This window comes from Heteronotia binoei, chromosome 8 (genome assembly GCF_032191835.1).
Source record: "Heteronotia binoei isolate CCM8104 ecotype False Entrance Well chromosome 8, APGP_CSIRO_Hbin_v1, whole genome shotgun sequence".
NCBI classification, from domain to species: Eukaryota; Metazoa; Chordata; class Lepidosauria; order Squamata; family Gekkonidae; genus Heteronotia; species Heteronotia binoei.
This window is the reverse complement of record NC_083230.1, coordinates 55,022,882-55,049,658: the sequence shown is the minus strand read 5'-3', so window position 1 is coordinate 55,049,658 and position 26,777 is coordinate 55,022,882. Positions and strand designations below refer to the sequence as shown.

Below are 26,777 nucleotides of genomic sequence, written 5' to 3'. Positions count from 1 at the left end.
AAAGCTGATAAAAATATTTTGAACTGCTTAATTTTAGACTTCCCTTTATGTGGCTGATCATTTCATGGCATTTACACACTTGTGTAACAAAATTTGTTCCATTACCAGTTGATGAGGTGATACAGATGATCAGCTTTTATGGAACAAAAGACTTGCCTGTCTTGTCCAGGCCCTTTTGTCTCCAATAATCCTTATGTTGTGGAATCTCTGAATTTCCTAGGTATCTAATAATTTGCAGTAATTTGTAAAAACAGCACATTTCAACATGAAAAAATCATGTGTTCTCTTTTGGTTTAGGATGGAGATTTTTATGCCCCATACAGTAACAGGGATCCTCATATTGGTCCTCCATATTCATCTTCAACTGTTAGCTGGGGTACACCATTACAAAGTCCTTATGCACAGCATCATGACACTCAACAGGTCAGCTGGGTTGTAATTGGAGATAAGTAAGCTCTCTGGAAAACAAATAATGCATTGATTTGTTGTTTATTTTAGGACATTGCTATCAAATTTCAAACAGTACAAGTATTTTCTCCTTTGCAGTATAATGCTAATGTCATAATGTATTTAATTTGAAATCATTCTAATAGGATCTTAGTTGTTGTGGGTTTCTAAATAACTGAACTATTTTATAATACATAAAATATGCTGAAAATGTGAAGTCCAACTATTAAATTCAACTTTAAATAAATCTTAACGAGATTTTATTTTAGATATTTATGATCTTGCTCACCATCACATGCACTTGTATCACCACTGTAAAAACACTGACCAAGGTCTTGTATCCTACCCTTCATACTGTAGTGTAGCTCCCCTTTATGTGCCGAGTTGCAGAGGGAGAATGAGTCCAGTGCATTCATTATATTCTATCAGTTAGAACCAGTGCCAAAACCTCCATGTGTAAAGCTATTAACCAGTATGTGGCAGTACCATTTGTTTCACTGATCATGACTGAAAGGATTCAGAATCTCATGTTAGTTTTGATTTGTGTGCTAAAGTTTAGAAAACTGGAAATCCCTTTCTGCCTGAATAGCTCTGAATCATGGTCAGTGAGTTAGGCTTGCTATGCTAATAATGTAATATGTCTCTGTCAAGTCAAAGTTCAAATTGATTTCAAAGTATTCTTCACTATATTCATTTTCCTCAGTTAGTCATTTCTTAAATTAACGTTTATTATATTAATTAATTTCAGTGTGTGCCATGTTATTCAGATTAGACAATAACTTTAAAAAGAGAATTTTTGGTTGCAAAGAGGAATATTTTTTGTAATAAATAATTATTTCTGCTTTGGCACATTGATGGAAAAGAAAGCAGTGTTTAATAAAGTGTGTAAAGTGTCCCGCACTTCTTGAAGAAGTATGTCAGTTCACAGTTTCATATGTATTGTTCTAATTTGCATTGTAGACATGTGGGATTTTGTAGAAAACCTTATCAGTTTTGTCAGTTTCCTGCAGACAGAGGTCCTGTACCTGAGGCATGGAAATCCAGCTCCCAGCAGTGGGTGGGGCATCATTGATGCCAGAGCCAAGAGTTCAGCGCCCGGGGGTGATCTTGGATGCTTCACTATCTGTGGAGGCCTAGATCACCATGGTTGCCAAGTCAGCTTTTTCCCATCTGCAGCAAGTGCAGCAAGTCCATACCTCTCCACCCATTACTTAGCTACAGTGATCCACTTCCAGATTGGACTATTGTAACTCACTCTGCGTGGGCCTACCCTTGTACCTGATCCAAAAGTTGCAGCTAGTGCAAAATGCAGTGGCACATGTGCTGACAGGCGTGTCTGCGGGCACACATTCGACCAGTGCTGCATCAACTGCACTGGCTGCTGATAGAATTCCGGATCCATTACAAGGTGTTGGTGTTAACCTTTAAGGACCTTAGCAGCCAGGGACCAATATACCTATGGGACCACCTCTCCCCATATGTGCCTCAATGGGCCTTATGCTCATCAGACCAGCTTTTACTGGAAGTCCCTGGCCCAAAGGATGTCCGTCTAGCCTCAACCAGAACCAAGGCTTTTTCGGCCCTGGCCGCAATCTGGTGGAAGAAGCTCCTAATACAGCTCAGGGCCTGTAGTATATGTTACAGTTCCACAGGGCCTGTAAAATGGATCTGTTCCACCAGGCTTTTGGATGAGGCAGCGGATGTCAAACAAAATTTGGTCCCTCCTGTTATAGCCTGCTATCGTCTGCTACATTGCTGTGTCACTGGATTACAATGCCTGCCCTAGATGAATCTGAGAGCAATGAACTGTACCAACTGGAAATTTTATAGGTCTGGCCTCTCGTTTTTGTTGTCATGCTGTGCCGGGATTTTATAAATGATTGTTTCAGAATGTCATCTTATTTTAACTGTTAATGGTTTTAGAGCATAGCTTTAGCTTTTAATGTTTATTCTTGAATGTGTTTTTATATGTTGTAACTGTCCTGAGTCCACACACAGGAAAGGCGGGGTAGAAAATCAATAAATCAAATCAGTCAATCATCTGCCTACTATAATTGGTATAAAGTTAAGCTATTGACAGATCTTTCAACATCCATTTTCTAATTGTAGCAGCCTGAATCTTCCAACTCTACAACTAAATAATGATTTTAAAACTCCCAATAAACTAATAATAATAATAATAATAATAATATTTTATTTTTATATCCCGCCCTCCCCGCCAGGCGGGCTCAGGGCGGCTAACAGGCACGGGAATCCCATGATTCTTATTGGACAGTATAACAGACATGGGAGTCCCATGATTCATAAAACATAATAATTTGACATTAATTACAAATAGTTATTTAAAATACATAAAAACAAATAAAATATAATAAGATATATTAAGGTAGGTGCTAGAATGATGTAATCCAGATGTATTTAGGATGGCTAAATATCTGTTCATTCGTTGATCCGGTTCTATATCAATTCAATTACCACATGTTGTCTCAAATGCCAACTGAAAGAGAAATGTTTTGCAAGCCCTGCGGAATTGGTTCAGGTCCCGCAGGGCTCGCACCATCTCTGGTAGATCGTTCCACCAACGAGGGGCTATCACCGAGAAGGCCTGCTCCCTAGTGGCCTTCAACCTAACTTCTCTTGGCCCAGGGATTGTTAGTAAGTTCTGGGAACCAGATCTCAGTGCTCTCCGGGGTACATACGGGGAGAGGCGGTCCTTTAGGTAGGCAGGTCCTCGGCCATATAGGACTTTAAAGGTGATAACCAGCACCTTATATCGGACACGGTAGACAACCGGCAGCCAGTGCAAATTACGCAGCCCAGGCCGTGCAGGCTCCCACCGTGGTAGTCCCTCCAACAGCCTGGCCGCCGCGTTCTGGACTACCTGAAGCCTCCGTGTCCGGTACAAGGGCAGCCCCATGTAGAGGGCATTGCAGTAGTCTAACCTCGAAGTGACCGTTGCGTGGATCACAGTTGCTAGGTCGGCGCGCTCCAGGAAGGGAGCCAACTGCCTCGCCCTCTTAAGATGAAAGAAGGCGGATCTAGCAGTGGCAGCTACTTGGGCCTCCATTGATAGGGAGGACTCCAGTAGCACTCCCAGGCTCTTGACTTTGCGCACCGGTACCAGTGGCGCCCCGTCGAAGGCCGGTAGAATAGTCTCCCCTCCTGGCTCGCCGCGGCCCATGCAAAGGACCTCAGTCTTCGCCGGATTCAACTTCAGCCCGCTCAGCCTGAGCCAGTCAGCCACGGCTCGTAGTGCCCGGTCCAGGTTTGCTGGGACATCACCAGTCCGGTCGTCCATCAATAGATAGAGCTGGGTGTCATCTGCATATTGATGGCAACCCAGCCCATTCCTCCGTGCAATCTGGGCAAGGGGACGCATAAAGATGTTAAACAGCATCGGGGAGAGAACTGCTCCCTGAGGCACTCCACAATGAAGTGGGTATCTCTGAGACAGCTCCCCCCCAATTGCCACCCTTTGTCCCCGACCTTCAAGAAAGGAGGAGAGCCACTGTAAGGCTAGCCCCCGAATTCCTGCGTCGGCGAGGCGACGGGTCAGCAGCCGGTGGTCGACCATATCGAACGCCGCCGATAGGTCTAACAGCAGCAATACTGCCGAGCCGCCTCGATCCAGTTGCCGTCGGAGGTCATCCATGAGGGCGACCAGGACTGTTTCTGTCCCATGGCCCGGGCGGAAGCCGGACTGGCATGGGTCTAGGACGGAAGCGTCCTCCAGGAATTCCTGCAACTGCGCTGCCACGGCCCTCTCAATAATCTTGCCCAAAAAAGGCAGATTTGAGACCGGCCGGTAGTGTGCCAATTCGGCCGGGTCTGATGACGGTTTTTTCAAGAGAGGGCGGACCAATGCCTCTTTCAGAGGTGTTGGAAAGGCACCTTCTGAAAGGGATCGATTTATAATATCCCGTATAGGATATCTTAGTTCCTCCTGGCAGGCCTTAATTAGCCAGGAGGGGCAAGGGTCCAGATCGCAAGTCGTGGAACGTGCAGTGGCAAGAATTCTGTCGACTTCGTCCAAGCTGAGCGGGTCGAAGCAATCCAGAGTTGAATCAGAAGACACGCATTGGGCTTCGAGTCCACTTACTGCCTCCAAATTGGCGGGGCAGTCCTGGCGGAGCGATTGGACCTTATCCGCAAAGAATTTCGCAAAAGCCTCACAGCCAATTTCCAATTCCTTAGCTTTAGAATTGCCTTGAGGCAATGTAGTCAAATTCCGAATTATTCTAAATAATTGGGCTGGGCGCGAATTTGCAGATGCAATCCTAGCTGCAAAGTATGTTTTCTTTGCAGCCTTGATTGCCATCTCATAGGATTTCATAAACTTCCTATAAGATGTTCTAGTCGCCTCGTCACGAGTGCGTCGCCATTGCCTCTCTAGCCGTCTAAGGCCTTGTTTCAGCTGGCGTAATTCCGGGGTGTACCACGGAGCCAGCTTAATCCGAGGTCGCAGAGGGCGCCGAGGTGCGATCTCCTCGATGGCCCCAGAGAGCCGGCTATTCCAGGTCTCTATCAGGCCATCAAGAGAGTCACCAGAGGGCCAGGAGTCCCGCAGGGCCATCTGGAACCGTTCCGGGTCCATTTGGCTCCGCGGGCGAGCCATAATCGGCTCCTCGCCTAAACAGGTTTGGGGGGGCATATTTACACGGGCCTTGAGGGCGAAGTGATCCGACCATGGCACAACCTCTGTGGTTATATCGCTCACTACAATCCCGGCCGCGAAGATCAGGTCTAACATGTGCCCGGCCTGGTGGGTGGGGGTTACAACAAATTGAGAGAGTCCCAGTGTCGCCATGGAAGACACTAGGTCCATCGCCTGGCTGGAGGACGGGTCATCGGCATGGACGTTGAAGTCACCCAGGATTATCAACCTTGGGTGCTCCAGCGCCCAGCCTGTCGCCGCCTCAAGCAGGGACGGCAAGGCGTTGGCCGGTGCGTTAGGCGTACGGTACACCAGCCAAATCGCCAACCCCTCTTCATCCCCCCACGCCAGTCCGGCACATTCAATGCCCTCAATCTTTGGGGCCGGGAGCGCCCTAAAGGAGTAAGCCTCCCGTGCAAATAATGCCACTCCTCCCCCCCGCCCGCTAGTCCGCGATTGATGGAAGACCGAGTAACCTGGGGGAGCTGTTTGCGAGAGGGCCACTGTATCGCCCTCCCGGATCCAGGTCTCGGTCACGCAAGCCAGGTCCGCATTCTGCTCGAGCATGAACTCTCGGAGAATTGAGGTCTTGTTATTAATGGACCTGGCGTTGCATAACACCAATGACGGAGGCGGGTTACTCCTGGTCCTGCTACCTGTCACTAGGGTTGCCAGCAAGCCTGAAGAAAAATGTCTTGTCCTAATAGAGGCATAATGTGTGAAAATGGAGAGCTGAAGCTTTTCAGGACGTAAATGTGAATCACATCACCTGGTAAATAACATCCCAGGAAGCCTTTGTTAAAGGGACAGAACATGTTTTTTCCAGGCAATTGTCACAAGTTCCCTACACTAAGCAAGTATCTGATGTATCCAAATCTTAACCTTTTCCCTAACCAATTTAACAATAGCAAATGGTTGTTAAGCCATAGCCCATAAAATAGCAACACATTTTTTACAATAGGGTTCGATGTAATGAATGTTTCAGATTATTCTTCACTTTCAGCTTTCACTGTCGGAACAAAATATAGTTCCAGAAAATTTGCCTCCTCCAACAGATGCATACAAACTGAAATATCAGGAATATGAAGCAGAAATGAAAGAAGGATATAAGCAGTATTCTCAAAGAGAAGCAGAAAAGAAAGCAAAGAACAGTCAGTCTCATGAATCACCAAGAAAAACCAGCGAGCAAAAGGTAACACTCCTACATAATGTGAAAATGGAGACTATACTGAAAACACTGGGCTGAGGTTATTCTCATTGGAGCAAGATTTGAAGAACAGTTTTAAAAATCTGGAAGTTCATCTGGCATATTTGCTGCAGCATAGAAGAAAATGGGTTTGCAGCCAATTGCACTGATCCCAGTAATGCAACCATCATTGCAGAAACAAGTTTTCCTGCATGTGATTTGATTATGCCTGATGTACAAAAACAAATGTCTCTAACTTAGAGGGAGACTGAATATTGTGAGTTGGCAGTACTTCTCATATGCAACCCTCCATGCAGACTTGTATGTACATAAGAACATAAGAGAAGCCATGTTGGATCAGGCCATGGCCCATCCAGCCCAACACTCTGTGTCACACAGTGGCCAAAATATATATATATATATATATACACACATATAATTACCCCAGTGAGTAATAGCCACTGATGGACCTCTGCTCCATATTTTTATCTAACCCCCTCTTGAAGCTGTCTATGCTTGTAGCCGCCACCACCTCCTGTGGCAGTGAATTCCACATGTTAATCACCCTTTGGGTGAAGAAGTACTTTTTATCCGTTTTAACCTGACTGCTCAGCAATTTCATCGAATGCCCACGAGTTCTTGTATTGTGAGAAAGGGAAAAAAGTACTTCTTTCTCTACTTTCTCCATCCCATGCATTATCTTGTAAACCTCTATCATGTCACCCCGCAGTTGACGTTTCTCCAAGCTAAAGAGCCCCAAGGGTTTCAACCTTTCTTCATAGGGAAAGTGTTCCAACCCTTTAATCATTCTAGTTGCCCTTTTCTGGACTTTTTCCAATGCTATAATATCCTTTTTGAGGTACAGTGACCAGAATTGTACACAGTATTCCAAATGAGACCGCACCATCGATTTATGCAGGGGCATTATGATACTGGCCGATTTGTTTTCAATTCCCTTCCTAATAATTCCCAGCATGGCGTTGGCCTTTTTTATTGCAATCGCACACTGTCTTGACATTTTCAGTGAGTTATCTACCATGACCCCAAGATCTCTCTCTTGGTCAGTCTCTGCCAGTTCACACCCCATCAACTTGTATTTGTAGCTGGGATTCTTGGCCCCAATGTGCATTACTTTGCACTTGGCCACATTGAACTGCATCTGCCACATTGACGCCCACTCACCCAGCCTCAACAGATCCCTTTGGAGTTCTTTACAATCCTCTCTGGTTCTCACCACCCTGAACAATTTAGTGTCATCTGCAAACTTGGCCACTTCCCTGCTCACTCCAAACTCCAAATCATTTATGAATAAGTTAAAGAGCATGGGACCCAGTACTGAGCCTCCGGCACCCCACTGCTTACCGTCCTCCGCTGCGAAGACTGCCCATTTATACTAACTCTCTGCTTCCTATTAGTTAGCCAGTTTTTGATCCACAAGAGGACCTGTCCTTTTACGCCATGACTCTCGAGCTTTCTAAGGAGCCTTTGATGAGGAACTTTATCAAAAGCTTTCTGGAAGTCAAGGTAAACGACATCTATTGGGTCTCCTTTGTCCACATGTTTATTCACCCCCTCAAAGAAATGTAACAGGTTAGTGAGGCAAGATCTTCCCTTACAGAACCCATGCTGAGTCTTTCTCAATAACCCGTGTTCGTCCATGTGCCTACTCATTCTGTCCTTGATAATGCTTTCTACCAACTTTCTTGGTATTGAAGTCAGACTGACTGGCCTGTAATTTCCCAGATTTCCTCTTGAACCCTTTTTAAAGATGAGGGTGGCATTTGCTACCTTTCAGTCCTCGGGAACGGAGGCAGATTTCAATGAAAGATTACATATTTTTGTCAGGAGATCCACAAGTTCAACTTTGAGTTCTTTCAGAACTCTTGGATGTATGCCATCCGGACCTGGTGACTTATTAGTTTTTAATTCGTCTATCAGTTGTAGGACCTCCTCTCTTGTCACCTCAATCTGACTCAGGTCTTTCAACACCCCTTCCAAAATTAGTGGTTCTGGAGTGGGCAAACTCTTCTCGTCTTCCACAGTGAAGACGGAGGCAAAAAAATGCATTCAGCTTCTCAGCCATTTCCCTATCCTCCTTCAGTAATCCTTTTACCCCTTGGTCATCCAAGGGCCCCACTGCTTCCCTGGCTGGTTTCCTGCTTCTAATATATTTGAAGAAATTTTTATTATTGGTCTTTATGGTTTTTTGCAATGTGCTCCTCATAGTCCCTTTTTGCCTGCCTGATCACAGTCTTGCATTTGACTTGCCACAGCCTGTGTTCCCTTTTATTAATCTTACTTGGACTAGCTTTCCACCACTTAAATGAGTCCTTCTTACCTTTTACAGCTTCCATTACCTTGTTTGTTAACCATGCAGGCCTTTTCTTATACCTGTTTGTGCCTTTCCTAACTTGTGGTATATATTTTATCTGATCTTCTAGGATTGTATTTTTAAATAGCCTCCAAGCTTCCCCAAGGGTTTTGACTGTATTTACCTTTCCTTTCACTTTCCTCTTCACATGCCTCATCTCAGAGAATTTACCCCTTTTAAAGTTAAATGTGGTTGTGCCAGTCTTTTGGGGCAACTCTCTATTTATACAAATGGTGAAATCAATAATGTTATGGTCACTGCTCCCAAGTGGTGCGATCACTTTTACATCTCTCACCAAGTCTTGGGCATTCCTTAGGACCAAATCCAGGATCGCCCACCCCTGGTAGGTTCTGAGACCATCTGCTCCATAGCACAGTCATTGAGGGCATCAAGAAACTCAATCTCTTTCTCTCGACCAGAACACATATTGACCCAATCAATCTGCGGGTAGTTAAAATCACTTATTACGACACAGTTTTTACGTTTAGCCACTATCTTTAATCCTTCCATCATAAAATAATTGTCCTCTATCTTTTGATTTGGTGGGCGATAACAAACTCCCATAGTTAAATTTCCTTTTGGGCCCTCTATTTCAACCCAAAGCATTTCTAGAAGGGAATCTAATTCTCTTACCCCAGTCTTGCTGGACCATATACCCTTTCTGACATACAGAGCCACCCCACCTCCAACCCTTCCCTCCCTATCCTTCCGATATAATTTATATCCAGGAATCACCGTGTCCCACTGATTCTCCTCATTCCACCAAGTTTCTGAAATTCCCACAATGTCTATGTTTTCTCCTAACCCTAAACATTCCAACTCACCAATTTTACTTCGAACACTTCTTGCATGTATGTGGACTATGAAAAAAATTCACAATAATGTCTCATGATTTCTTCCTCTACACATTATAGAATATGTATAGATGTGACATGCAGTTGTCCAAAGTAATAAGAAAAAAATTAAACCTAAGCTTGCAATTGCAGAAGTAAGAAAGATGTATGGAGAAGATGTAGTCATTAATTCTAGCATATGCTTCCTTTTTCATGGATTGCAGACAAAATTGAATGGAAAGCAGCAAAAGTACCAATCCAAATGCATCATGGTAATTAATAATTTTAATAATATGTTATATTCCTGCATAGGATTCACAGCCTGAAAACCAACGGATTGATGAATTGACAGCTCTTGATGAAAAAGCCCTATTACAACAGTGCTATACAAACAAACCCTACACAGGGAAGCAGAGCATAAGGAAATTGGAAGCAGTAAGTTTTCAGGGGAATATTGCACTAATATTTAAATCAGAATGTATTTATTGTGTTCTAGTTTATGATGCAGGTAGGTAAAGGAGGAATTTCTCATTGAATAACACCATAATCTCCTCTCCTTGCAATGTTCTTTAGGTGTTCAGAAATACTGATATTAATGGAAATCATACAAAATTTGCTGATGTCATAGACATTTTCTGTACTATTAGTTTTTAAGAAGTATTTAGAGCATTATTCTAAATTACACCCTTTAATGGACACAAAAGGGTATCACTCTGTTTAGGATTGCATTTTGAGTTACTCTGTTATCACGGCGCTATAGGACTAGTTTCATATGATTAACTACAGTGCATACATATGTTTGATTTATTAATTACAAATTAATTTTATCACCACTGTAACAAATTAGGTTGGTCATTATTCTTTGATATGGCAAATGGAAGGGAAAGAATGGAAATAATTTTCCTCTCTGTTAGAATAAAGCTTGCATGTATGACAGATACTCAAAATATTCTTTTTTCATTTAACTGAGTGAAAATGAGTCTTTTTATTCATAAACGTAGCTATGATAACTAATTTTTGAACCATTGTAAAGAAATCTTATCTGTGTCCTAGTTTTATAACAAGAATGCACTTTTAATAAAGAGCTCCAAATGATTCCATTTTTGAAGTTTTGTTTTGTGGAATACTTTACTTTTAGCAATATTTTCTGAATTACTTGAATAATGTTTTTTTCAATTACTGTATTTTTTGCAGGAGGATGTTGCAGTAGAGAGAAAAAAACAAACTGTAGTGGAACAAGTAATGATAGATCAGTTATGTAGGTAAGGGATTTTACAAATATCAGTTCAGATTAATTAAATGGTAGAATTCTGCTCTGTGTGTTTTTCTCTTGGGCAAAAAATAGAGGGTTTAATCCTATGAATTTGAGGTGCTACTACTGGAGGAGGGTACCTCGTGCAGAAAGAAGACTCTACTGCTAGCAGATAGGACTGAATTTATTAATCTGAAAAATATTTATTTAAGGCATAATTCAACATCTCCCATTTATATTCTTGGGGAGAGTTAAGCGCATGAAATCAATATTAATTTAGATTGCTTATGTTTGGCCAGATTGTACCCTTATTTATCATTGATTTCTAAATGTATATCCCAGTTGTCAAATACAACTCAAGGCAGCATATATCATCATCATAAAGCATAAAAACCAAACTAAGATATTTAAAAAACCCATTCTGAATAGCCCCATTTGAAGTATGAATACTTGAAAATTAGTACTGATGAGTTCAGATCCAAGCGGGTAGCCGTGTTTGTCTGAAGCAACGGAATAAAGTAAGAGTCCATCCATTAGCACCTTTAAAACCAACAAAGTTTTATTCAAGGTATAAGCTTTCCATATGTTACACACACACTTCTTCAGACACAATAAAATGGGAGAAAAGTCTTCAAATTTATAGACGAGTTGAAAAAAAATGAATTAGCATATAACAAGATGTAAACAAAGCAGGAACAACAAGCCAAGTGCTCAGGGTCAACACATGTATGGATCCAGTTAAGGGGAAACAACATTTGATGCAATAAATATATTAAAATAGGAGATAAGTGTGTAAGAGAATCTTTTCTAATTGTGGGAAAGTTAACTTTATGATGCCCATCTGTTAGGCCCAAACCCTCCTCCTCCATCTTTAATGGACTATGTTGACTGTGGCCCTGGTTCCAGACTCCCTGGACTCTCAGTTACTATGAACCATGTTTCCTAATAAGCATATGCATCATGCTATATTGGACTCTCAGCCTTACTTGAGTCCAATCATTCACCTGGACACCAGCCCAACATGGACATTTTACTCTTGTGGGGCCAAGCAGCAAACACTCCAGCCAAGCTAAAGTGACCTCCCTGCTTGTTCCTGCCAATGCTATAACTGCATTCCTTCTGCATAGAAGGACTCTATATCAGGCTTTCCCAAGAAGCTGCCAAGCCATGCAGAACACAACTGGACTTCTGTCCAAGGAAGACAGGTCTAAGAACAGGTTTCAGCAGAAGCCATGATAAGGGGGACCCTGGATCCATTTTGTTCAGCCACCATAAAGGTAAAGCAGGACAGTCACATTCTACAGGTGTGTCAGTGTAGATGCAAATGGAGTAGTCCACAGCTGGACAAAGGGCTTTGCTACCACACTGCACACGACAAAGGATTGTTCCTGTCAGCCATTGAGGAGATTACTGGATACAAAGGAGAAGCTCAAGGAAGTGACTGTTGCTGAGGACTTAATCTCATCATGCAGGACAACCCCATTGTGTTAGCTATGGTATTACAGTAGATTACAATGTGGCTCTAAATTGACCAACTTCTTTTCTTTGTTTAAGGTAGTTTTGCAATAGGTAAGCCCATCAAGTCCCACTAATCCCATAAAGCCTCTGGAAGCTTCCCGCTGTCTGCCCCTTTTGGTGACCTAAGGAGTGACATGCACGGGTGTCATAAGTCACCTGACCTCTAGGCATGAGTCACCTGATACTATAGCCTGGAAACACAAGGATGGTAATATAAGTCCATGTGGTTTGCTGGTTCATTGTGTCTCATTCAACATCCCTACCCCGCTGACTGAGCCATCCCCAATTACACAATTGGGCCCCATTATGGCTAGTGATTCTGGTAGTCTCTGGTTACCCCTCCCCTTATTATCTATCGTTACTGGGAAGTATTCATGATGGTAAAGTCTGTCCCTGTCCATGTTTTACCCTTGTGTTACCCCTATCAATTTCATCTCTATTTTTCCTTAGGAGCTGTGTGATTGTTGTATGAATTATTTATCTTTTGTGAATGTGTGATTGTATTTATATATATTTTTCAGAGTAAACATTTTAAAATATATTTAGTCCGGAGTCTCCTTTCTGAAAACTACACCTCCATAAATTGGTAAAAGATCTCTCCTATGCTGTGCCAGGGTCTCCTCTGCTAATTCTCCCATCTAAGAGGAGATCCACAGCAATTTCCCTAACACATCTGCCTCCCCTCAAATGTGAAGGTGACAATCACTGTATGTTGTTCTAAATACCATACCAATATGTTATTCTTAGAGGTGTTATGTCTGAAAAAAATCTCTGTGGCCTCTACTTCTAAGTAGCCTCTAACTTCTAAACAGATACTTATACATTCCAAAGCCTCTACCTTTAAACAGACTGCAATAAAATAAACAAGAGTGAACACAGGCACTTTAACATAACCTCTTTTTCCAAACTGTCTGTACTTAAATGAATCCAAACAGTTTGCAGTAGAATAAATCCAAGTGCACACAGGCACTTTTTAAAGGTTAAGAGTCTGCATGTGACTCATAAACCAAAACATTAGAAAACAGTCTGTAATGAAATCTTTCACCAAGAGTGCATATAGGCATTTTTAAATGGGTTCCACATGAAATCCTCACATCAAACAAATATTTCACTTCACAGTTATGCACACTCAGTCCCCTATTGTTTCAATGAGGTGTTAGGATAAATAATAAGTTCTTCCACATAAAGCTAGTCCACATTAGCCGATGTCAAACATTTAGTTGCCTTTATCAAGACTGATGGCTTTTATGTGGAACCCAAAAATCCTGTCACTTCCTCACAAGGCTCTAGTTAATTCTTTGTAAAGACAGAGGTTAAAGTGTTCTCCTACCCAGAATATACAATGGATGACCTCAGAGTAGCTGTTCTATTGCAAAGGAACTTCAAGAACTTCTAAACAGATACTTATACATTCGATCAAAAACTGGCTGAGTAATAGGAAGCAGAGAGTGAGTATAAATGGGCAGTCTTCGCAGTGGAGGACGGTAAGCAGTGGGGTGCCACAGGGCTCGGTACTGGGTCCCATGCTCTTTAACTTGTTCATAAATGATTTAGAGTTGGGAGTGAGCAGTGAAGTGGCCAAGTTTGCGGACGACACTAAATTGTTCAGGGTGGTGAGAACCAGAGAGGATTGTGAGGAACTCCAAAGGGATCTGTTGAGGCTGGGTGAGTGGGCGTCAACGTGGCAGATGCGGTTCAATGTGGCCAAGTGCAAAGTAATGCACATTGGGGCTAAGAATCCCAGCTACAAATACAAGTTGATGGGGTGTGAACTGGCAGAGACTGACCAAGAGAGAGATCTTGGGGTCGTGGTAGATAACTCACTGAAAGTGTCAAGACAGTGTGCGTTTGCAATAAAAAAGGCCAATGCCATGCTGGGAATTATTAGGAAGGGAATTGAAAACAAATCAGCCAGTATCATAATGCCCCTGTATAAATCGATGGTGCGGTCTCATTTGGAGTACTGTGTGCAGTTCTGGTCGCCGCACCTCAAAAAGGATATTATAGCTTTAGAGAAGGTGCAGAGAAGGGCAACTAGAATGATTAAAGGGCTGGAGCACTTTCCCTATGAAGAAAGGTTGAAATGCTTGGGACTCTTTAGCTTGGAGAAACGTCGACTGCGGGGTGACATGATAGAGGTTTACAAGATGATGCATGGAATGGAGAAGGTGGAGAAAGAGGTGCTTTTCTCCCTTTCTCACAATACAAGAACTCGTGGGCATTCGATGAAATTGCTGAGCAGACAGGTTAAAACGGATAAAAGGAAGTACTTCTTCACCCAAAGGGTGATTAACATGTGGAATTCACTGCCACAGGAGGTGGTGGCGGCCACAAGTATAGCCACCTTCAAGAGGGGTTTAGATAAAAATATGGAGCACAGGTCCATCAGTGGCTATTAGCCACAGTGTATGTGTGTATATAACATTTTTTGCCACTGTGTGACACAGAGTGTTGGACTTGATGGGCCGTTGGCCTGATCCAACATGGCTTCTCTTATGTTCTTATGTTCTTAGAATGGAAAGTGATTAATTACAAGTTATTACAAAACTTGGAACAAACACCCATCTACGATTTAACAGGGATATCGGTTTCTTATCTCGTTACATATGCTGAACACATTCTCACCAGGAAGGACTATACATCCTCTGTAAAAACATGCATCCTTTGTATTTTTATGCATCTCTCTCCCCCCCTTCTATACATCCTCTGTAAGGATTATACATCCTATGTATTTTTATGCATCCCAATTTTTCTCTCTCTTTTCTCCCTTTTGAATAATATAATGGAATACTGTTTGTAATAGAATGCAATATATAGGAATAGATGTTTCCAGACATAACTCCTCTAAGAATAACATATTGGCATGGTATTTAGAACAACATACAGTGATTACCACTTTCACACTTGAGCGGAGGCAGATGGGCATCATAAAGTTAACTTTCCCACAATTAGAAAAGATTCTCTTGCATGTCAGTATCCTATATCTTTAAGGCATATTGGAACTGCCAAAGGATTGTGTAACCCTTACATACAGGTGTTTAAGTGTTAGCATGTGATAGCAATGAGAAATGGGATTGGTTAAGGGGAATACAAATACAGTAGCCTAATGTCTGTTCAGTGTGGAGTAGGAAAAGACGGATAGAGCGTAGCATACTGATGGACTGATAAGGGAATTGATGATTGTGGACTGTGACTTGACTATTCTGTTGGATTGAGTATCTGTACCTTTGCCTTGCTGGACTGATTATAAGTGTATGATTATTGGACTGATTCTTGACTGTGATATCTGCCTGACCCTAGCACAACTTTGTTGAACTGGCTGTCTTTGTGAATGTCTTCATTAGAGCAACAACTGAGACTGGTCTGACCAGAGTGGCCCTGAGGGACGCTTCCACTACTACTCTGTCACTTATCTCCTATTTTGACATAGTTATTGTGTCAACTGCTGTTTCCCCTTAATTGAATCCATACAGGTGTTGACCCTGAGGACTTGGCTTGTTGTTCCTGATTTGTCTAAAAATGTTTACATCATGTTATATGCTAATTCATTTTTTTTCAACTCTTCTATAAATTTGAAGACTTTTCTCCCATTTCATTGTGTCTGAAGAAGTGTGTGTGTAACACATGAAAGCTTATTCTTTGAATGGATCTTTGTTGGTCTTAAAGGTGCTACTGGACTCTTACTTTATACTGATGAGTTCAGTGAGACTTTTTTCTCAGTGAAATTTTCGGATTCCAATAATTTTTATTTATTTTGTTTATTTCTAACATACAGATAACAAAGAAATAAAGACATACATATATTGCACATATTACATAAACAATAAACTGGAGAGTAAGAGTTTGAATTCGTTATTTACAATATATCACATCATTCATATTCCCATCTGCTATTTTTTCTTGATCTAATTCATTTATTTCTGGATCTTACATCTTTCTTACGTATTATTTCTTATTCCTTTTTCAGCCAATCATATAAGGGTTGCCTGGTTTCTTTACAATCCCATATGTTTCCTTCCTTCAATTTCACTGAAAGAAAGTCCATTTCTGCTGTTTCAAATGATTTTTGAACAAATTCTTCTGTCTTAGGTATCTGTGGTGACTTCCAGTATCTTGCATAAACATTCACTTTATGCAAGTGAAACTTTTTCAATGTATAGAATCAGGCTGCAAGGCTCTGATGTTAAGCATACATATTTTGTCATAAATTTTATTGAAAGATTGTAATTGTTTACAAGGATGGCTGCTATCCAGTCTCTCCATCCACATGCATCAAGATAAAATGGCCATGCCTGTAAAGAATTTGTAGGAGTCTGTCAAACAAGGATTAGTGAAAAATAAAGGGAAGAAGAAGGAAAACAGTTGTCATATCCCCTTGGCAACACATTCTTGATTTTGTCAGTTCAACTCAGGTGACTCCTCCATTTAGTATGAAGAATGGCTGTGATTTCTGCATTAGTCTAGAGGAGAATCATGCTGACAGCTATGTAGCAAGATGGATGAGAAAGAAGTGGGAGCAAGCCTGGTTGCTCCTTCCCATCCTTCCTCCTTGCTTCACTAGCTTCCCTTGGTACATCAGCTTTCAGTCCTTAGATCAAAAACTCCATGTGGGGGCACTGGATTGTGACTGTATCTTTTGTTGGAAAGAGGCATTAAATGGAGACATTTCCCTAAATGGAATGTTGCTCAGATCTCTTCTGACTTTATAATGCAGTTATTTGTTCTTCCATCATCAGGTCTACATTGTATGTATAGGATTAATTATAGTATAAGGTTGTTTTAAATACCTATTTATTGAATGCATAGGATTAGGATTAATATGCATAGGATTAATGTGAGCCTTCCAGATTTCCATAGGGTATCTTTGAATTTAACTGTCACAATATTTACATTTTAATTTCATAAAACCACTTCCATGTTATCATATGTTTTTGCTTTTATTTTTGAGCCAGAGCTGTAATAAGTGACCCAGAACAAAATGGAAATACTGATATCTGTGAGAAGGATCCCATCTTTCCTGGATTAAGGACAGCACCTCTGCGCTTTAGGAGAAGAGCATTACATGAAACTAAGTGAGTTTATGTTATTGTGTTAGTTTATCTGACTTTTAATGTCTTCTTAATCTATTTTATGATGAAGCATTGGTTGATTTATTTGTTCTGTGTAAAAATATCAATAACTCTGCCAATCTAAATGAGATCTATTGTGTTTCCACAGATTTCTTTTTTTTAAAAGCATTTATTTATTTATATAGTTATATTATATTTACAAATGGAAACCCAAAGCAGTTTACAACATTGTTCTCTCCAGCCCCAGCACGTGGGGTTCTGATGCCCAAGGCAGAACCTCAACATGCACCCACACCCTCTGCCCCAGGAGAAAAGTTTTTGTGGTGCACTTTGCACACATACAGTGTGATGGCATCATGTGATGACATCACCAGGCACTTGGTGCTTCCCTTCCCCAGCATCTTTGGAGGACGCTGGGGAAGGGAAGCATCGGTTTTTCTCAGCTCTGAGGAGTTGGGGGAGCTCCTCCAATCCCTCAGAGCCAAGAACACTCAGTGCTTTGCTTCCCTAGCACCCTCGGAGGATGCTGGGGAAGGGAGGCGCTGCTCTTTCTCGGCTCTGAGGGCTCAGGGGAGCTCCTCCAATCCCTCAGAGCTGAGAAAAAATGAGCCGGAGGCTCAGGAATGGCACGAGCAGGGAGGGGGCACCCGTCCCCAACCTCTGCTGGGAGATGGTGCCTAGGAAGTTGTCTAGTTTGCCTGCTCCCATGTGCTGGTGCTGCTCCTCTCCTTCCTTTATTCTTGTAACATTCCTGTCAGATAAGTTAGGCTGAAAGACTGGCAGCTCCAAGGACATTCAGCCAGTTTCCACAGCAGGGTGGGGACTTGAACCTGGGTTTCCCAGAGCCCCGTCTGACACTCTAACCAGTACACCACACATGTCAACTCTAATTATGGCCTCTCATTCTAAAATAAGTTTGCTTAATTTTGCTGTATTTTAGAATTGTTTATATGTCATGTCAGGTGGTTGCAGAGGAAGCAGAGAATTTTTAAATAAATCAGTATTATTTCTTGGGGATCAGCAGTATCTGAGATCACTAATTTAGTTGTTATCACTAATGCTTATTAAGCACCCATAAAATGTCTATATCTGAACAGATGTAAGATAAACCCTGTATGCATATTTTCTTCTGGTATGATCTGAAAGCTCATAATGCAGTATTTTTTACTGAAGATACTCTAGTCTGGATATGGTCAGTGGCTGGACAGCAGGCTTCCTAGGAATCTATCCTTGGCCACCTTGGGTGTAACTAGCAGGGCTTTTTTTTTGTAGCAGGAACTCTTTGGATATTAGGCTACACCCCCCCCTCCCCGATGTAGCCAATCCTCCAAGAGCTTACAGTAGGTCCTGTACTAAGAGCTCTGTAAGCTCTTGGAGGATTGGCTGCATCAGGGATGTGTGGCCTAATATGCAAAGGAGTTCTTGCTACAAAGAAAGCCCTGGTAACTAGTAAAAAGAAACAGGTTTAGGATGGAGAGTAAGAATGGGTTTTTGAACATAGAAAAGCAGCCTTGGAATTTATTATAGTATTAGGAAGTGTCCCATGAGGAATTGTGAGGGATACTTCTCATTCTCCTTTCATCTCTCTGCTTCCCCCCCTTTGCATCATCCTTGGCAATTAGCCAGGTTGCTATGACAACCCAGAATGACTTCTCAGGTGCCATTTTGGGTTACCATAGCAACTGACAGATCACAGATCAGTAACATTGCAAAGGCATCTGAAATAGTGCATAAAATACCAGGAGACTAAAAGCACCTTTCCAGTTTCCATTGCAACTTTTCTGGTCTGTGATACATCCCAGATGGATGCACAAACTACAGGAACCCTTTATTAAACCATTTGAATTTTTTTGCCCTAATTTGGTGTTTAAGAGGGAAAGCTGCATTTTCCGTACTTGTGAAGGGCACATTGGGGCAGTTCTTCAGAATTAGATGTAGAAATTATAGTAAGATTTTTTTGATAACACTTTGCCAGTCATGGCTCTGGCTTGAAGCATTTACCACTGTGCCATATGAGTTTAATTAGAATGACAACCACATTTGTGCATATTTCATAATGACAGCACAGAAGCAGATAAACATACTCATTACCTTTAAGGGAGCAACTCTTCCTGCTTTATATTTGTGCAGAGATTAGTGCCTGTGAAGGCTTATATTTGTGGTAGAGGGGATTTTTCAGTTTTTTAAATTTTACATTTATGTTAATTAATACTCTAAAGGTTTCCCAAACTTTTAACATTGGGTAGTACAGTGGCAGCTAACATCAGTGTATGTTTTGAATACTCTTTTTAATGTTCTGTGCATTTAAAGCAGTGAAGCTGAAAAAGAAAATATCACTTCAAATAACAGAACAGAGAAGATGGCCGGTTTGAATAATATGAATCAGGGCTTTTTTTGTAGCATGAACTCCTTTGCATATTAGGCCACATCCCCATGATGTAGCCAATTCTCCAAGAGCTTTACAGGGCTCTTCTCATAGGGCCTACTGTAAGCTCTTGGAGGATTGGCTACATCAGGGTGTGTGACCTAATATGCAAAAGAATTCCTGCTACAAAAAAAGCCCTAGGTTTGATTATCTTCAGGCACTATTCTTTGGTTGCCCCATTATCTGAGACTAGATGAGTGGAATCAAAATTATGGAATATCCCTCCCTAGGAAGATTAATCTGCCCTCATCTATCATTGTCTTCTGACAGCAGGTTGAAGTCTTCTGTGTTTTGTCCGGCGTACTCTCAGTGTTTATGTGTTATGTGTATGTTGCTACATGTTTGGGTTTTTTGACGGGCTGGGAACCCTAAGTTGGGTGGAAGGCTGGCATAAAAATGCTTTAAATAAATATAGCAACATCACCAACAGCCACTAGTTGCAGTAAAGCATTCTGAGGATGCCCTCATGTGAAGCAATAAATATATCAAAATAGGAGATAAATGTGTAAAAACATCATTCCTAATTGTGGGAAGTTAAGAGTTTAACTGAGACTCTGTTCTTATGCTCCATTCATCTCCTCTCAAGCATGGAGGTAACTGACAGCATTTTTTTCTTTGGGGGTGCAGTATTATTTCAGAGAACTGCGTTCCAATTTTCATTACATTGCATGGGTTGGGAGCTGTTAAGAGTCTGCCTGTTTACCCTCTTTGAACATCACATTTTGTCTTTTCCAAATTGTTTCCTAATTGATTTGGTTTATAAACTCATTGCTTTTTAGTTCCAGAAGTGGTACACTTGCAAAATATGTTAGTTTACTGCTACATAAATAACATATATATATATATATATATATATATATATATATACACACACACACACACACACACACACACACTGTATATATATATATATATATATATATATATATATATATATATATATATATATATATATATATATATATATATATATATATATATATATATATATATATATTACAGAATAAGGTGAAGAGCCCCGTGGCGCAGAGTGGTAAAGCTGCAATACTGCAGTCAGAGTCCTCTGCTCACAACCTGAGTTCGATCCCAGCGGAAGCTGGTTCAGGTAGCCGGCTCCAGGTTGACTCATCCTTCCAAGGTCGGTAAAATGAGTCCCCAGCTTCCTGGGGGGAAAGGCAATGGCAAACCACCCTGTAAAAAGTCTGCCGTGAAAACGTTGTGAAAGCAACGTCACCCCAGAGTCGAAAATGACTCGTGCTTGCACAGGGGACTACCTTTACGTTTTTTACCTTTACAGAATAAGGACTAGGTCAGCATTGACTGAAAATATGCTTTCTAACAAGCTACGCTTTGATGGTAGATTAATATCAACGTAAGTCTTCAATTCATTTTTTAACTTCTTTGTGGGGACTTCTCACTGTATATTTCATACAACAATTTAATTCCAGATGTCTTCTAATAAGAGAATTAGAGAGTATAGAAGCCGTTTATTATAGCCTCAATCTAACATGCATCAATGGGTTGCTGCAGAACATTTTTGTTTGATGAAGAGAGCCATTGTTCTATGAGTGCAGACCAGATTGTAGACCAAATTGTCTTTCATGTGTTTTTATGGAAGAATAGAGCAATGTGGTAGTTTTAGCCATCCCTCTTTCTGATCCAGTTCATGCATTTTGTACTATAACAAGCCTAGCTCAGAATCCTGTCCTGTTGCAGATATGGCAATCGTGTGGGGACTCTGGTTGTGGGCCTTTTTCCTCTGGTTGTGTGGGTGGGGTCAGGAAAGCACCCAGTTCATTGGGTATTTACAAATCACAGTTTTGGTTTCCAATTCCTAATGGAAGCACCATCACTCCCTAAGGGTTCTGTTCATCCTGCAGAAGGTGGTGCTGCTGAGAATTTTTTTTTCTTTTTGATTGGTGCATGCTGAAGATGTGGGGAAGCCATGAATGTGTGCATTACTGTCTTTGAAGCTCAGATCATATTTTGGAGGATATTTCACCAGTAGAAAGTCTATTTCACAGTTAAATATATCTTTATGTAAGCCCACATAAAATGAGGCTAGAAGAAGAAGAAGATCATAAGAACATAAGAAAAGCCATGTTGGATCAGGCCAGTGGGCCATCCAGTCCAACACCCTGTCACACAGTGGCCACAGAAACCAGATGCGATCAGGAGGTCCATCAGTGGGGCCAGGACACTAGAAGCCCTCTCACTGTTGCCCACCCCCAAAGCACCAAGAATACAGAGCATCAGTGCCCCAGACAGAGAGTTTCATCAATACCTTGTAGCTAACAGCCACTGATGGACCTCTGCTCCATATGTTTATCCAATCCTCTCTTGAAGCCATCTATGCATGTAGCTGCCACCCCCTCCTGTGGCAGTGAATTCCATGTGTGTTAATCACCTTTTTTGCCATTCTAACCTTACTGCTCAGCAATTTCATTAAGTGCCCATGAGGTCTTGTGTTCTGAGAAAGGGAGAGAAATACTTCTTTCTCTACTTTATCTCATGCATAATCTTGTAAACCTCTATCATGTCATCCCTCAGTTGTCATTTCTGCAAGCTAAAGAGCCCCAAGCGCTTTAACCTTTCTTCATAGGGAAAGTGTTCCAACCCTTTAATCATTCTAGTTTTCCTTTTCTGGACTTTTTCCAATGCTATATCTTTTTTGAGGTGTGGTGACCAGAATTGTACACAGTACTCCAAATGAGGTTGCACCATCAATTTATACAGGGGCATTATGATACTGGCTGATTTGTTTTCAATTCCCTTTCTAATAATCCCCAGCATAGTGCTGGTCTTTTCACATAGGCTGATTTTGCACTCACCTTACGCCGCTCTCACGTCTGTCTTTTCAGTGCGGCATCCTCCCGATTTACCGCTTTCTGCATTGGGGCTGCAGCAAGCATTGCAGGTTTTGCACAACAAATGGAAACTGGTTTTTAGCGGTTTCTGTTTGCTGTGTGGAAACCACGATGTTTGCTGCAGCCCCGACGCAAATAGTGGGAAATCGGGAGGACCCACACTGAGAAGATGGACGTGAGAGTGGCATAAGGGTGAGTGCAAAATCGGTCACACTGTCTCAAAATTTTCCGTGAATTATCTACTATAACACCAAGATGTTTCTCTTTGTCAGTCTCCACTGGTTCAGACCCCATCAACTTGTATTTATAGTTAGGATTTTTGGCCCCAATGTGCATTACTTTGCACTAGAGGTGTGAAAAAAACAACAACTGGGAATTAATCGGATTCGGAAATAAGGGGCCAAAATATTCGGAATACCGTATATTTCCAAATACCGGTATTTGGAATAGCTGTATATATTGAAGATATAGAGCTATTTCCGAATATATGGCCCCATTATACCCTATGGGCCATTGAAATCAATGGCAAAATAGGGTATATTGGAAGCCGCCTGGAGGGGAGGGGGTTTGAGGGAGAGCACCCAAATTTGCAGGGGACCTGCAAGGGACTCTCCCCTACAACCCCCCCCCCAAGTCCCAAAAGATTGAGCCAGGAGTTCCCATTCCAGGGGCACTCAAAGAGGGTGCCCCTATCCCACCATTATACCCTATGGGCCGTTGAACTCAATGGCAACATAGGGCATAATCAGGGGCTACTGGGGGGGCAGGGGGTTTGAGGGAGAGTCCCCAAACCTGCAGGGGACTCTCCCCTACAAAACCCCCAAGTCCCAAAAAGATTGGGCTAGGGGGTCCCTGCCTTTGGGCTCCCCAAAAGGCCCATTGCCACCAATGCTGGGGAAAGTCCAATTAGCCACTTTCTCCACTATAATTGCTGTGGGAAAAGTGACTCTGGCCAGAGGGGGGTTTGAGGAAGAGGCCCCAAAACTGCAGGGCAGCTTCAGGGGACTCCTCCACATGCAACCCCCCTGGCCCAAAAAGCCTGCACCCATCTGTGGGCACCCCAAAAGGAACACTGTTGCCAATGGTGAGAAAAAACCAATTAGAGCCACTTCCCCCACTGTAATTGTCATGGGAAAAGTGGCTCTGGGGAGCAGGGGGTTTTGAGGAGAGCCCCCCAAACTGCTTTGCAGCTTCAGGGCACTGTCCCACACAAAACCCACAAGGCCAAAAATACATTGGACCAGGGAGTTCAATTCCTGGGGCACCCAAAGCCAAACCTAACTTCACTCCAGAGAATCTCTATAGGACCCAAATGCACTACATCCATCAGACTCCAAAAATAACTCTATTAAAACATGAAAGTGACCCACGCCACACAGCCCACACACCAACCCCCTCACACCAACCAGAGGTAATTAAAAAAAAACAAAACATGACAGAAAGAAACTTAACTTTTAATCCCCCCCCCCAAAAAAAACCAGAACCAGGAAAAGGGACAAGATAGGATGCAAAACCAACAGCAACAGATGCAAATAAATCCAAGAAAAGGCCAACAAACTCAACTGTTAAAAAACCTCAACTTTTACCAATAAAAAACCTCAGGTCAAATCAGTCAACACCCCCCCCCCCCAAAAAAAAAAACAGAACCAGGAAAAGGGACAACAGGACAGGATACAAAACCAACAACAACAGATCCTAACAAATCCAACTGGGAAAAGGCCAACAAACTCAACTGTTAAAAAACTGAACTTTTTAACAATAAAAATTAGGCCAAACAGCCCCCCCCACAAGAACCATAAGAGAAAAGGAACAACAGCAGCACAACACAGCAGCAACAAATCAAACACAAAATCCTTTTATAACCGTAAAAAACTTGACTTTTAACAAAACAGAAACTTAACCAACCCCTCCTCCCAAAAAACCCTTCACCCTAACCGCAAGAAATCCAAGCCACCCAAATCAGGAAAAGTAAAAGGACACTGCACTATTAAAAGTCCTCTCACTAAAGTAAGATATAGGCAAATTGGCAACCGCCCCCACCCCAGGCCCCCACCCCCAGCAGAACCCTATAACCCTAAACCCAAATAAGCTACCCACCTACCCAAATCTGGATAAGTAAAGGGACTCTGAGTCAAGTTCTTTTACTTTTTATCCTAACTAAAATAAAAACAAGAACCCCAAGTCTGTCTTACCTTAGATGTCTTCTCCAGGCAGGTCATGCAAGGCTGAGAGAGAGCAGCAGCAGCTGAGGCCAAGGGCCAGCGCAGCACAATCTCTCTCTCACACCAACACACACAGTAGCAGTGGAATGGAGACTCCTTAAAAATGGAAGGCAGACTACTTAAAAAGGTTCTCTGGCCCTACACAGAGCAGTTTCAAAAAATACCACTGCTCTGTGATTGGCCAGAGAACAGTGTTCACTTGGATACCCAAGTAAACAAAAGAACAACAATGTTGCTGATGGCTGGGGGATTAGCCCAGCCATCAGCTACACAACAGTCCTTCAAAGCATGCATTTGCAATGCATTCTGCAAATACATACTTTGGCTTGGCTGCTGGGGCTCCTCTCCCCCTCCCTCCCTGATCCCAGGGAAGCTATGGGAGAGGCGGGAAAAGGCTTCCAAAGGCAGGAAAGGAGGCAAGCAGCTTCCCTGAGGCTGCAGAAGCTCCTTTCCTGCCTTTTACATTGAATTCCATATACTTCCGAATATTGGTTCAGAATATTGCCCAGCCTCAACAGATCCCTTTGGAGTGCCTCATAATCCTCCTTGGTTCTCACCACTCTGAACAATTTAGTGTCATCTGCAAACTTAGACACTTCACTGCTTACTCCCAACTCTAAATCATTAGTGAACAAAGTTAAAAGAAGAGGAGGAGGAGATTGGATTTATACCTCACCCTTCATTATCTGATGGAGTCTCAGAGTGGCTTACAATCTCCTTTCCGTTTCCCACCCCATAACAGACAGCCTGTTTGAGGTAGGTGGGGCTGAGAGCTCTGACAGAAACTGACAGAGTTATGACTGACCCAAGGTCACCCTAGCAGTTGCATGTGGAGGAGTGGGGAATCAAACCTAGTTCTCTCAAATAAGAGTCTGTACACTTAACCACTACACCAAACTGGCTCTTTAATGTATGTTCTGCCTACAACCCAGCAATTAACAATACCATCCCAAGCAGAAATACACCTTTCTGTGTTTATTGCTGTCATTGGCTTTAGAATGGTGTAATTCTGCTTAGGAAGACACTGTAAGTGACTTGTTAACCTGCATGGAAGCTTGCAAATCTGTTTAGTACAATTCTGTGAAGAGTTGCTGCAGTGTATGCTTAGAACATAGTGATTTTGTGTAGGATTGTACTGGTAACAGTTGGTTATGTTGCATCTAATAAGACTTGTACACAAATAGCTTCAGAAAGCTATGGGATGGATTGTACTTAAATAGCAATACCTAATGGAAATTTCTGTTAATATTATAGAAATGGACGTGATGCTTGTCGAGAACTGATTGGATTTTTCTTTGCATATGATAAGTCTTTAACTATATATGAGTATCGGCAATTTGGTAAAAATAGGTATGTATGAAAAGGAAAGGTTTCTTCAGAATATTATTGAACTATTAGTGTTTACTAGAGGCACTTCATGTTTTCCCCCCCATAGGACAAATGCTCTACCTTTCATTCAGAAGGGAGTTTATGGTCATCAGCGTGGACAAAGAAAACAAAAACAGTACATTCTTAATGACTTCTATGTTGTAAGTATTCAGAACCTCATAACAGTGTTTGAAGAAGGCCTGAGAGCCAGTTTGGTATAGTGGTTAAGTATGCGAACTCTTATCTGGGAGAACCGGGTTTGATTCCCCACTCCTCCACTTGCAGCTGTTGGAATGGCCTTGGGTTAGCCATAGCTATCGCCGGAGTTGTCCTTGAAAGGGCAGCTGCTGTGAGAGCCCTCTCAGCCCCACCTACCTCACAGGGTGTCTGTTGTTGGGGGAGAAGATATAGGAGATGGTAAGCTGCTCTGAGTCTTTTGATTCAGAGAGAAGGGCAGTCTTCTTTGTAAATCTGCAGTCTTCTTCTTTGTAATTGTTATTATTTATTTATTGGTTTGATTTATTACCGTATTTGCCGGCGTATAAGACGACTTTTTTGCCCTGAA

At 42.1% G+C, this 26,777-nt stretch overlaps 1 protein-coding gene across 3 annotated transcripts in view; it reads left to right on the top strand.

The window, feature by feature from the left end:
- Positions 1 to 26,777, top strand: part of CAPS2 (calcyphosine 2) — a 72,179-nt gene that overhangs the window by 15,905 nt on the left and 29,497 nt on the right. For all 3 annotated transcript variants that reach the window (XM_060245101.1, XM_060245102.1, XM_060245100.1), the window contains exons 5-12: positions 298 to 423; positions 6,105 to 6,293; positions 9,804 to 9,926; positions 10,686 to 10,753; positions 17,214 to 17,333; positions 21,053 to 21,127; positions 26,099 to 26,194; positions 26,280 to 26,373. In XM_060245101.1, the coding sequence (XP_060101084.1) occupies positions 298 to 423; positions 6,105 to 6,293; positions 9,804 to 9,926; positions 10,686 to 10,753; positions 17,214 to 17,333; positions 21,053 to 21,127; positions 26,099 to 26,194; positions 26,280 to 26,373 (891 nt within the window). The remainder of the gene's footprint in view (positions 1 to 297; positions 424 to 6,104; positions 6,294 to 9,803; positions 9,927 to 10,685; positions 10,754 to 17,213; positions 17,334 to 21,052; positions 21,128 to 26,098; positions 26,195 to 26,279; positions 26,374 to 26,777) is intronic.